Here is a 12,799-nt window from a genome sequence, read left to right as displayed (position 1 = left end):
GTGTGTGTGTGTGTGTGTGTGTGTGTTTGCGTGTGTGTGTGTATGTGTGTGTGTGTGTGTGTGTGTGTCAGCTATGGAGGGAGATCTGCACGGAGACTGCAGCGACGTCTCGACTTTGCATGTGAAAACTGAAGCGGTCGATGAGAATCCATCTGCGCTGGTTGTGGGCAGCCGAGAGCCGCCTGCGCCCTGCGGAGATACCGCATGCAGAGGAGGAGGAGGAGGAGTGGATCAGACTGCAGAGGAGCTGGCTGACAACACAACTACTCCTGTACTGCTGTGTGAGTGCACACATTAGCTGGTTTTAAAGGACATCAAATGAAGAATTTAATATGTTTAGCTGTTAATTTCCATCTAAATTAATTCAGATCAGCATGTATAACATCTTTTTAAATGTTTTGACATTAATGTGCCTTTTGTCTGTCCTGTGCCTTTAGATCCTGTGAGCACAGACCGCTTCTTCACCACATCGGGAGATGGGAAAACCTACCTGAAGATAGCTCCAGGTGAGAGGATCAATGAGACTTTTACTATTGTGATTGTTGTCTGTGTTATCAGAATAAAATAAAACACATTATAGAGTATATGCACACACCTGCACAAGAGCTTTCTGTGTAAGAAATGATGAATTCTCATAACTATTAGTCAACCAAAAGGTTTTCAACTTTTCCAAAAACCTTTTATAGGAAAATAACACTCTCTAGAGAGAGCCTTTAGAGTTTTTACGTTACCTGAAGGCCACCGTAGTTCTCCGACACGCTTTTGAAACTGCGGTAACGTGAGCCGCAGAGTGCAAAACCGTGGTACCGTTTTCTAGATTTTGCCAAATTATACACAATGTCCCTTTAAAGGATAATTTTCAGATCCCAAAAATGCCATGTATTGGAGCTCCAAATACAATTTAGTTTATAGAAATAAAGCCCCTAAAAATCATCTTTAGGTATTATTTATTCATATTTTAAAGGGTCATTTCGGTATTATTTCAACCTGGACCCTATTTTCCCACGTTTTTCTGTCTAACTCACTAATAGGAACAACAATTTCTGAAAATACTCCAGTATTGAGGGAGAGCGCTGTAGACGGCAGCTGCTAAACGGGCCGCAATATGTTGCTATTGGGGCAAGCTGGCACCGTCATTTGCGTCCACTAAAACTGCTTGTTTTTGCCATGACAGGCTCTGATTGTTATTATAAGTGTCTGACATTATGATAAGAGTCTTGCTCAAGGAGATGTCTCGTTATGAAATCTGGCGAGGTGACTTGTTGCCGGAAGACAACAGTGGAATAGAGGAACACATTCATGGTGGAAACGTGAGCGCCGGCCGGGCAGAGTTTGTTGTTTTGGAGTACAGAAAGCGTAGCTTAGTGTTATCTAAAAGATTGTCAATGTCATGGCTGAATATTTAGATGATTTTGACAACGTGGATGAGGTCTTTGAAATCGATGGCCGCCCATATTTATTTGAGCCAGAGCATACGGATATTCAGATTTCACAACTCGACTTAACCTTGAGCGGGACTTGGACACAATAACAAACAGACCGGATCAAGCGAAAGGTAAAAAAAAAGGTTTTATTTCTCTGTAGGGTCCTTTCCATAATGTTGTCAGACACTTATAATAACAATCTGAGCCTGTCAGTGGCAAAAACAAGCACTTTTAGTGAACGTAATGTTACATTGATGCTGATCACTTGCCCCAGCAGCTCGTTTCACGGTTGACGGTTACAGCGTTCTCCGTCAATACTGGACCAATTTCAGAAATTGCTGTCGCTATTAGGCTCTTAGACACAAAAACATTGGAAAATAGGGTCCAGGTTGAAAAACCTGGATAAAAAGTGACCCTTTAATGCTTAAAAACAACTCCCGACAACCCAATAACTGTCTGCAGATTCTGACTCAAATGTTGCCAATCCTGATTGGAGCACGGGAGTATGTGACATCACCTTATCCAACTAAGCCCCGCCCACGTCAAACCAGCGAGAAGAGAACAGAGAGAAGAGAACAGAGAAAACAGAAAATCTCTCATGTGAAACAATGAAAACTGTTCTGACTTTGGCAGAAAATAATGTGTGTTTTAGTAAGAAGCTGGTTGAGAAAATAAATTTTCGGGGCATTTGAATATATGTCAATATATCTCCTCCATACACTTTTAAGCGAGCCCACAGGTCACCGCAGTCACCCGTGTCCTCTCCTCTCCCCCAGCTTCAGCGATGCCGCCTGCTCCCTCAGATAAGACGCTTCCTTCCGGCTCCGACTTCTCCTCCAAAGCAGTGTTGTGTCTGATCGAGGCAGTCGGCCGCCGCTGGGGCCTGTACGAGACCCAGGAGCGCTCGCAGCTCTTCCAGAGCGTCCAGGAGGAGATGGCCTCCAAGGGGCACATGCTGCCTGTTGAAAAGATCCGCCGCAAGTGGAACAACCTCATTGTCACGTACAAGAGGGTTAAAGACCGCAGCCGGGAGACGGGCCACGCTAAAACGTCCTGGGAGTTCTTCGATGTATGTAGTTTCCTTCTAGCATTCTATTTCCACACAGGGATGCTTGGTCTGCCTGTTCCACACAGGGATGCTTGGTCTGCCTGTATACAGACTGTGTTTTACAGCTCTAGAAACATGTTGATATGTCTCTGAGCTTTGCATATTTCACATGAAGGACAGATGTAATTGTTGTGGTTGTTTGCTAAACCCCGCCCTCCAACAACAGCGAATGTGCTTTCATACCTCGGCAACCAAAGTCAGGCACAGCAGGCCTGACAAGCTTTGGGTTTCCCCACATGTTGACGCAGTGTATACTGCTGTAGTCAGAGTCAGGGTTACACTGCTGACAGTAGCATAGAGCCGGAGGTGTGTTCCTGGTGCTGAGAGATCAACTGATGATCACCTGATCTTGGTGCCACAATTAACTTGGGTTGTTTAGTTCCTCTATAGATGTGTACTTAGACCTGGATACGTTGCCACTGCTCAGCCTTGCTTCCAATTTCTTTCCAGTGGCCACCTGTGGTATTGCAGCAAAAAATCCCCTGCAGGCCCAAAAAGCATTTTCACCCCTGTAACTCTCTTTCTCACACTTTTTCATCCGCCCGGCTGCCTTTATTTGTTAATAAAAGTGTAAATTGTAGTGAAACTGACTTTAAGCCAACAATATCAGGGTACAAATTGTTATTTATGAAAATAGAAATCTTAATTTTTGTCTTAAAACAATTGTGATGTCTGATGTGTGTTGCGGTTTATGGGGCTAGGGTTCTGGGGGGTTGAGCCATAACCCTAGAGCGGCATAAGCGGCGGCAGGGGGGCTCCAAATCTGAATTTCACCGAGGGCACCAAAAGAGACGTCTGTAAAACTGTTGACAGGACACCTTACTTATAGCTCTTCCTATTAGGAATTTTTGATCCATGGAGGTTTTATATTTGTAAAACTTTTCCACGAGCAGAGAAAGAGATTTAAAAATATGTGACGTCACCACAATGTAAAGTCTATGGGCCGAGCGTAAACTCTACGGTCCATATGGGCCGCATAGTAAACCCTGAAACCAGTAAAACTGCGCTAGGCAAGCAATTCTACTTAGATTGTATAGGCGCCATCTTGGGGTCCGGCATCCATTTCTTCTAATTCATCCATGATTTTTTCCTCTCTCCGTCTCTTTGTATGTCTTCCCTCACTCTAGCTGATGGACGCCACGCTCTGCGACACCGTTGCCACTCAATTCGTCAACAACAAAAGAAACAAAGGCTGCAACGCCGGTTCCACGCTGCCTGGTCCTTTGGCAAAGATCGCTGCGAAACCACAGGTTCCGCCGCCCGCCACCATCATCCGCCCTAATGGGGACTTTGCTTTGACGGGTGGCGTGGACTCGGCGGGTCAGGGAGCCATCGGTAGCGCTGCTACCATTACCTCAGTGGCTACAGCCACCGTTAGCCCGACAAACACTCCAGAGCTCAAGCCCCTGATCGTCCTCAACAGTGACATTGTTACGACCACTATTCATCCAGCCACCATGGGGCCATCTCCGTCTTTTATCTCTTCACCTTGTTTCACAGAGACAACTTCCCCTTCCCTCGGCTCGACTAGCAACGCAGACCTCAACGCATCGCGCTACGTAGGCCGTAAAGCTCCGTCGTTCTCATCAGGCGTCATACCCTTTCGCCTCAGCAACAACCAGAACCTCCTCGGCCTCTCCTCCTCTTTTCCCCCTGCTTCCCCCTCTCTCGCGTCATCTATCCCCACTTCGTTATCTGCGACAACCGAAGGACAGAATCAGAAAGGGAGTGAGGAGCGAACCAGCGTCGCTTTGTTCCAGGAGTTTCTGAAGCGACAGGAGGAGCAGGCCTACCTGGACCGGGTGGCTCGCCGCAGGGTGGAAGCCCGAGAGAAGAGGCGCGAGAGGAGGGAGGTACGGATGGCGGAGTCCCTCGGCAGGTTAGCCACGGCCCTGGAGCTGCTCTCCTCCAAACAGGACACCGTCATCGCCCTCCTGCAGAGACTGGCTGATCGGAAGTGATAGAGGGGCGGGGGGAAAAGCCTGGAAACTTCTTAATACTCCTGTTGTGTAGCGACCGCGCCCGAGTTCCATAATGCTACTGAAAAGGGTTTTACTCTCCTAATCTTACTGTGAATAAGTAAGAGATAATGTACAGCGAGCCATTGTTGTGAAATAAAACCCTCCGCTGTCTGGGTTTATTTCACAACAATGATCGGCTAGCTGTACATTATCCTGCTTATTACACGGCTACTTACTTAAGAAATCAATAATTTGACACAAAATTATAGCAACCCATAGCAACGGTCTGTTATACAGAAATAACTGTAGAACGCTGTGATTGACCAATCAGAAGCGAGTATTCAACAAAGCCGTGTAATAACATTTTATAAATCACATGAGCTGCTCACTTTTCTACATGAAGCATATAGTGAAATGGAGTGCTATTGTAACATGCTTTACATTTAATGCATTTCAGTTTGCTGCACTAACATCCAATAAAAACATGAACTTTCAGTCGATAAGATTTTGTCTGAGCGATAATAATAAGAATGGGTTCACATTTTTTACTTTACTGTCAATACTGACGCGCCCTTATGACACATTGAAAAAAATGTTGGTCTATGTAAAAATTCCTCCGCTCCATACTGGTCAACAAGAGGTCCCTTCCTAATGTAATTCCAATGTAAGTGATTTGGGACAGTTTTTGAAAAATCTAGCAGGTATCTTACGAACTTACAGTTTAGTACAGTTAGTAAAAAATGTCTTTCCGATATTAGTTTCAGCTGAGCTCTATAATGCACTCTATTTGCACAAAACGTCCCCCACATTAGAAAGTATGGCCAGTATGGACAGACAATGAACATATAGCCATGTGGGTGTTGGTTTAAAGAGGACCTATTATGCTTTTATGCTTTCCCCCCCCTTTCCTTTAGTGTGTTGTACAGTTTTTAGTGCATGTAAAATGTCTCTAAAGTTACAAAGCCCAAAGTCCACGCCAAAGGGAGTTACTCTCCCCCACAGAAACACTGCTCCTGAACTGCCTAAAACCTCTTTCTTGAAGTCCCGCTTTTTCCTCTGTAACGTGGTGATGTCACCAAGTAACACATTTGCATAATACCTGCCTAGCGCCTAGTTTAGCACTAGCACGCCCTCAAACAAAGCTAGTTAGAGCGGAGCTGGAGCGGAGTCTGAAGAGTTTGGTTCGGTTGACCAATCACAACAGAGTGGGCCAGCTGACCAATCAGAGCAGACTGAGCTTTTCCAGGGGCGGGGCAGGAAGTCAAACAGAGTGTTTCAGACAGAGGGTGAAAAGAGGTGCTGCAGCACAGCCGGTATGAGATCATCATCCTGCTTTCCTGCTCAGCTCAAGTGGATTATTTTAAGAACGTTATGCACAAAGTTTGTCATATTCTCTCTCCGAGGTCCTGATCCTGGGACCCCCCTCCCCCAGACAGGCAGGCAGGGCTGCAGGAACTGTCCGAGGTGCTCAAACTGATGTGCAGGATTTGACTTGATTGATTTGGCAACAAATGATGCTGTTATTGTGTCATTTATAGGTATTTTGTCTTATTTTGATAATCTTTTTCCTTATCTCAGGCTGCGGCTCTGTAACCAACCTGAGCTTATTTGAATTAGCACCTCATTGTCAGTCGGACCAAAAGACACTGAAGCATGCTGTATATTGCCTCAATAGATACTCAGTATCTTCACCCTAATAAACTCAATCAACCTACATCAAAAAGTCTCAGATTAATTTAAGTCAGAAAGGTTAAATTAATTCCATTGAGAGAAAGTGTGGATAGTTAGCATTAGCCACCAAGGCTAAGTAGATAAAAAAAAATGGCAAACAATCCTGTTTAACAGTAACAAAAAAAAACATCCTTACATTCAAACAGTATCTATTTTCTTCTGCTTTAATTTGTACTGTTGTTCCCAGGTGGGAGAAGGAGCTGGCCTACTGCGACACAGTGAAACAGACGCCTCCTTACGACCACGGCACCAGACTGGTGGACCTCATAGACATGGCTGTACTGGACTTCCTCATGGGTCAGTCTCTAAGGTTTAAACTTGACCCGGGAGTCAGTTGGTTTGCAACATAAGGGGGCTTACAGGCAGTGTAGTGGGGGTCACTGACCTCTTTGTCCTCCTTTAAAGAGGACCTATTATGCTCATTTTCAGGGGCATAGGCCTACTTGTATTTTGGGTTTCTATAAACGCTTTACTTTTTCACCCTTTGTCTGAAAGGCTCTGTTTGAGCACCTGAAAAGCTCTGTCTGCTCTGATTGGTCAGCTGGCCCACTCTGTTGTGATTGGTCAACCGTACCATCTCTTCTCTAACTAGCTTTGTTTGAGGGCGTGCCAAAGTAGCCGTCAGGCAGGTATTATGCAAATGTGTTACTTGGTGACATCACCATGTTATGGAAGAAAAGGCGGAACTTCAATCAAGGCGTTTCAGGCAGTTCAGGAGCAGCGTTTCTGTGGGGGAGAGTTTGCCGTGGACTTTGTGCTCTAAAGCTTTGCAGATTTTGTTCGTACATGCACAAAAAACTCTATAACACACTAAAGCAAAGGAAAGGAGGTAGTAAAAAACATGCAAAATGGGTAAATAAATTAGTAAACAAGAGTATTATCTCCCATGTTAATGCATTCAGGATGTTATCGTGAATTTCTATCAATATATGCCATTATTAACTTCATGTGTCTACAAAAATGTCTCTGACATAATTTAAATTAACGTTAATGTTTTTCATTTGAAGGCAACATGGACAGACATCACTACGAGACGTTTGAGAAGTTTGGCAACAAGACTTTTCTGCTGCATCTGGATAACGGACGGGCGTGAGTACCACGAACATCTGATGACAACAACAAACACAGGCTATAGTATAACTTATATCTGACAGCCAAATAAGTAAAGTAACATTATATTTATAATTGTTTTCTGACTGAAATGTTGTTGATAATGTTTTCCAGGTTCGGGCGTCACTCTCGGGATGAGCCATCTATTCTAGCTCCTTTACAACAATGTTGCAGGTAAAACAAAACAAAAACATGTCTGTCAATGAGTGACCAGCACACTTAACAATGAGGGATGATGGGTGAAATAAATAGTCAGAAAGTAGTGGATAAAGTTGCAAGGTGTAGTACAGAATACATTTAAGATATTGACATATACAATTAAAGGACCAAGAGAGGGTAAAATTCTGGCTTGTGTGGGTGTCAATATTTCTTTTAATCTTGCTCTCCACCCACCTTTGTAGGATCCGTCGCTCCACCCTCCTCCGCTTGCGTCTTTTGTCCCTCCCCGGCTTCCGTCTGAGTGATGTCATGCGGGAGTCGCTGGTCCGGGATCCTCTGGCAGGCGTGGCCCCCCTCCTCTCTGAACCACACCTTTCTGCTCTGGACCGGCGCCTTGCAGCCGTCCTACAGGCGGTGCAGGCCTGTCAGGAACACCACGCAGATGTCATTTACAACGACCTGGAAGGATACGATCAAGAGTACGATCAACAGCCTGACTGAGGAAAAAAAACAATAAGTGATAGGCCTAGGCATATTATTTTGTCCCTAGTCTGCGTATGAATGCTTGATATCATTAAAGATGCTAAATGCAATATTGGGAGCATTTCTATTGCGTCCACACAACTCTCAACATGGCGACGGCTAAGATGCTAACAGTGAAAACAACAACAGTGTTGACAGAGCTAACGGTGTTAACCCGGGGGTTGGGGGGGGGGGGGACTGGAGGGTGCTTGCTACGCTTCCGCAACGGCGCCGTCTTTCGGGACGGCGTTATCATCTGTATCCGCCGTATGAGCGCAGTGCAGAGAGGCAGGGATGCTCTGATTACAACACATACAGAGGGAGAGTGACTTCCATCTCTGCTCAGGTAGACATTACTCCTCTATATCTTTACATAAACAATAGTTGTTTGCTGCTATGCTCTGGATATCTTATAGAGTGCCTTTAAGGTCAAAGCTGGTGAAAAGGTAGCCAAAGATTGATAACAGTTCAAATAAGGATATTTTTTTTTTTTTCTCCCCTGCATATCATTGCATTTCGAAGATTTTTGCAGATGTATTTTGCTTGCCATATTTAATAAGAAAAAGGCAAAAGAAATTAGAAAAATCCCCCAAAAATTTCCTTTTTTTAGATTAACCTTTAATCCTCTGGGGGCCCTCAGAATGTATTAGGCTCTGACCCCCAGGTTGGGAGCTACTGATTTAGGATACATACTGTATGTAGGATGAAAGTGAGTATAGAACTGAAGTAGTATAAAAAACTGAATGACTTAGTGTGACTATCTCCTGTTCTGCAGAGCACTATATAGATAGATAGATTGATAGATAGATAGATAGATAGATAGATAGATAGATAGATAGATAGATAGATAGATAGGTAGATAGATAGATAGATAGATAGATAGATAGATAGATAGATAGATAGATAGATAGGTAGATAGATAGATAGATAGATAGATAGATTGATAGATTGGTAGATAGATAGATAGGTAGATAGATAGATAGATAGGTAGATAGATAGATAGATAGATAGATAGATAGATAGATAGATAGATAGGTAGATAGATAGATAGATAGATATATATATAGATAGATAGATAGATAGATAGATAGTAACTTTATTGATCCCGAAGGAAATTCAAGTTTCCAGCATCACAGTTCCAAAGTGCAAAAACATGTTAGTAAAAAAGCAGTAAAAAAGTTAGTAGTCTAACTTTTTTTTTTTTTAAGTGAATATAGTGCAGAAGAGACTGTTAAAAATGAGTATAGTGCAGGGTGATGATGATGCCCCCTGCAGCCACTGACCAGAACTGCAACTTTGCCAACAGAAATTTTCACTTTCACTTTCTAAACGTCACTACATGGAGGAGGAGGGACCGGTCAGGAGGCCAGGAAGAGCCCACTGCTGCTGAGAAGAGGAACTGAGAAAACATTAGTGGGTAGATCCACGAGAGAAACGTCTACTGGACATCCTTCCGCTTAGTTTTAAATCTGCTGCTGACTGTGATTTCTGACACACTGCAGTGAACTTTGGTGCTCATTATTAGTTTGTGTGTTCAAATCCTGTCGAGCAGCAGGACAGTTCATTGCAAAGGGAATTATTGCATGAGAGAGAGGGAGCCTCTCATATAACATCTGTAGGCATCTGGAGCAGTCCTGGTCTCTCTCTGGGTGTGTTTTTGTGCAGAGACTCTCTGGGTTGAAGTCGCCCACCACCGATGGACCCGATGGACTGGCTGGAGGAGGACGAACTGCTGCGGTTCTTCCGCCGTCATAAAACCGAGATGTCCTTAATGGAGAACCCGCACACGTTCCTCAACCAGCTGCGGGACCACGACCTGGTCCCAGAGGACCACTACAAGGTGAGGAACTGTTACTATGCATCTGTTATTATGCTATAACCTCCTCACCCTCCTCACCCACTCTCTCCTCCTCCTCATACACGGTCCCGTCTGTATGAAGTAGGCGCCGGACAGTAGAGAGCGCGGGAATAGGAAGCGACACATGTCCTAGTAGTGTAGTAGTAGGAGGAGGACTGGGAATGAAACATTGAAGTGTAGTTTTTGACTCAGAACCGAGGGCAGGATACAGCTCTCTTCACTTTATAACAGACACTTCCTGTCAGCCCCATTTTTTCAGAAGTAAACCTTCTTGCACAGGGCCGTATGCAGGCTTTTCAAGGTCCAACAACTGAGCCTGCAAGGGGGGCCCAGGGCAAAATTCAGGTATTTGAAAAAAATGCATTTTAAGGGGAGACACCCAAAGTGAGCTTTAACTAATATAACAGATCTCACCATGAAACTTTCCCCCGTTACATTATATTAAGTACATTGACTTACGTTAAGTCAGTTATTTTTTGTATCGGAAGTTTTTTTGTTTTTTTTTGTTTAAATATGCAAATGAGGCATTAACTAATGTTAACGTTTGGTAAATTTAGGGGAAATCTACAGACATAAAGAGAAACATTTTAGAAAATAAGCACCTAAATTTGTGTTTTAGATGTTTTCTTTCCACTAGTCTGAACTAAGGCCTGCCAAAAATAAATAAATAAATGACTCAATAAATAAATAAATCCGTCATTAATTATCGCAAAAATAATGTGTAAAATAAATGTAGCCATTAATTAATTGATAAAATGTGATATAACTTGATATTTTTGAAATTATTATATTTATCTTTGTTTTAATTCCCTTATTTATTTACTCTTCTGTTCAATTTTCCCTTCTTTACGTATTTATTTTTATTAATATTTAAATGTATGTATTTATTTTTGCATTTATTTTATATTTATTTTTTATGTACTGTATTTATTTATTTAAAACAATGTTTTGCATAAATTAACCATGTCAGTAGGCAGTAGCGTCAATGATTTATGGGATGAAAATCAGGGGACTTTTAAACAATCTGTTGTTAGTGATAACCAAATGGTGAGGAGACTAACGATGGGACAAAACACGTCTGGCTTTATAATGCAAATTGAGTCTGGGGGTGGCCGGGCAGTGGTGGAAAGTAGCTAAGCACATTTACTCAAGTACTGTACTTGCGTACACTTTTGAGGTACTTATTCTTTATTTGAGTATTACCATTTTGTGTTACTTTATACTTCTGCTCCACTACATCTCAGAGGCAAATATTGTACTTTTTACTCCAATACATTTATTTAAAAGATTTGGTTACTACTTACTTTGCAGATTTTGATTCTCAATACAAAATATAAATCAACAAATAAATGAAAATATATTATTATGGATTAAGCAACCCATTAATATATAAAGTACTTACAATTAGCTCCACCTTTACCGGCTCAAACATTAAAGTGATGAGCGCATTAATGCATCAATAATTATAGTCCAATAATATAATACACATCATTCTGCAATGAGCCATTCTGCATAATGACTACTTTTACTTTCAGTACTTTAAGTATATTTTGATGCTAATACTTTAGAGTATTTTTACGCTGTGGTATTGCTACTTTTACTTAACTTAGCTACTTTTACTAAAAGATCTGAGTATTCATGAAAAACGTGTATAAGTTAGGCTACTGTAGAATCATTAAACCCTCATTTTCCCCATACTTTTGTGTATGTGCAGAAGGTGAGTCGCATGAAGAGTAAAGACAACATTAAGAAAGGTCTTTATGGGATTCTGGACTGGTTGGAGAAAGAACGATCAAAGAGCATCAAAGATTTCTGGAGGTGCGTCTTCAGGGAGAAAATCCTGCACCAGTACCCAACCCTGCGAGAGCTGCGCAACAGCCTCATGGACGGTCAGCCTTTTCTAATGATTGTGATTCTGCTTACTCTGTTTATGTTCTCTTTGCTTGTGAAAAATGTATTTTATATAATAGTATGTTAGTATGTAAGTTTGAACACAGCCTAAGACTTCTCTCGTCATTCTTTCACTGCCATTTGTCCATGATGTGTGTACTTGATATTTACTGTAACCATGGCAGGGTCTTTCCATTTTGAAACACAAGAGCCCGAGACGGTGGAAACGGAAGAGACGGACGAGGGGAAAAGGAAGGATCTTTCAGATGACGAGGAGGGGGAGGAGAATCAAGCGAGCTCAGTGAAAAAGAAGAGAAAACTGAGAAGTGAAAAGAGCGTGTGCGATGATGAGGAAGAGCAGCCCGGTCCATCATCTTGCTCGTCTCCAAGGAAAAAGTCCAAAAAAATATCCTTCTGTAAGTCACCTCCTTCTTATGCTTTACTTTTCTTAACATGACTGTATACATTACTTGAAAGTTTCACTGCTGAAAAATGCACTCTCTAAATTACATTTCTCTGTATGTCTCAAATCTCATTTGGAACAAATGAGTCAACATATATATTATTTTTTATTTTCCAGCCTCTCCACTGAAGAAGGGAGAGAAGAACGACATTTGGACCTGGACCATGTTTAAGCACCAGTTCCCTGTGACCTGTGGACAAAAGGAGGGGTCACTGAACAGAGACAGACTGGCTAAAGGTACGTAAAACCAGTGAGCCTACTTCTCACTTGATTTATTACCTCAGTAAACATTGTAAACATGAGTTTATGGTCTCAATCGCTAGTTTCAAGTCTTCTTCAATACAGCATGATGTTCATTTAGTAAATTACGATCCCATTTAGAGTCAAATAGACCATAAAGCAGGGGATGCTTTAGGGCGAGGCTACCTTGTGATTGACAGGTCGCTACCACGGCGATGTCCGGTCTGGGAGTTGTCCGTGTTTTCGTCTTAGAGCTTTAACCCTTTCACAGTATGTTTTCAGTTCATGAAAGTTAATTATAACCTTTTTGGTCGCCTAATAATTCAGCGTTCA

At 42.5% G+C, this 12,799-nt stretch overlaps 2 protein-coding genes across 3 annotated transcripts in view; both read left to right on the top strand.

The window, feature by feature from the left end:
* LOC141780193 (autoimmune regulator-like) overlaps positions 1 to 12,799 on the top strand; it is a 33,025-nt gene that overhangs the window by 13,268 nt on the left and 6,958 nt on the right. For both annotated transcript variants that reach the window (XM_074655324.1, XM_074655323.1), the window contains exons 2-5: positions 9,648 to 9,855; positions 11,588 to 11,762; positions 11,949 to 12,179; positions 12,344 to 12,463. In XM_074655324.1, coding sequence (XP_074511425.1) covers positions 9,712 to 9,855; positions 11,588 to 11,762; positions 11,949 to 12,179; positions 12,344 to 12,463 — 670 coding nt within the window. In that variant the 5' untranslated portion in view covers positions 9,648 to 9,711. The remainder of the gene's footprint in view (positions 1 to 9,647; positions 9,856 to 11,587; positions 11,763 to 11,948; positions 12,180 to 12,343; positions 12,464 to 12,799) is intronic.
* Positions 5,631 to 8,128, top strand: LOC141780184 (extracellular serine/threonine protein kinase FAM20C-like). The gene is made up of 4 exons (XM_074655303.1): positions 5,631 to 6,521; positions 7,232 to 7,313; positions 7,449 to 7,508; positions 7,736 to 8,128. Exons 1-4 carry the CDS (start codon positions 6,497 to 6,499, stop codon positions 7,992 to 7,994), a joined length of 426 nt encoding a protein of 141 aa, XP_074511404.1. The 5' UTR covers positions 5,631 to 6,496; the 3' UTR covers positions 7,995 to 8,128.

Source organism: Sebastes fasciatus, chromosome 13 (assembly GCF_043250625.1).
Source record: "Sebastes fasciatus isolate fSebFas1 chromosome 13, fSebFas1.pri, whole genome shotgun sequence".
NCBI lineage: Eukaryota > Metazoa > Chordata > Actinopteri > Perciformes > Sebastidae > Sebastes > Sebastes fasciatus.
Note: the sequence above shows the minus strand (reverse complement) of the source record. Positions and strands in the feature narration are given on the sequence as shown.

Bases quoted from the DNA above. Each gene is read 5' to 3' on its own strand.
- LOC141780184 (XM_074655303.1), top strand. From the start codon at position 6,497: ATGGCTGTACTGGACTTCCTCATGG. The intron at 6,522-7,231 runs GTCAGTCTCTAA...TTTCATTTGAAG, and splicing joins TGTACTGGACTTCCTCATGG to GCAACATGGACAGACATCAC. The intron at 7,314-7,448 runs GTGAGTACCACG...AATGTTTTCCAG, and splicing joins CATCTGGATAACGGACGGGC to GTTCGGGCGTCACTCTCGGG.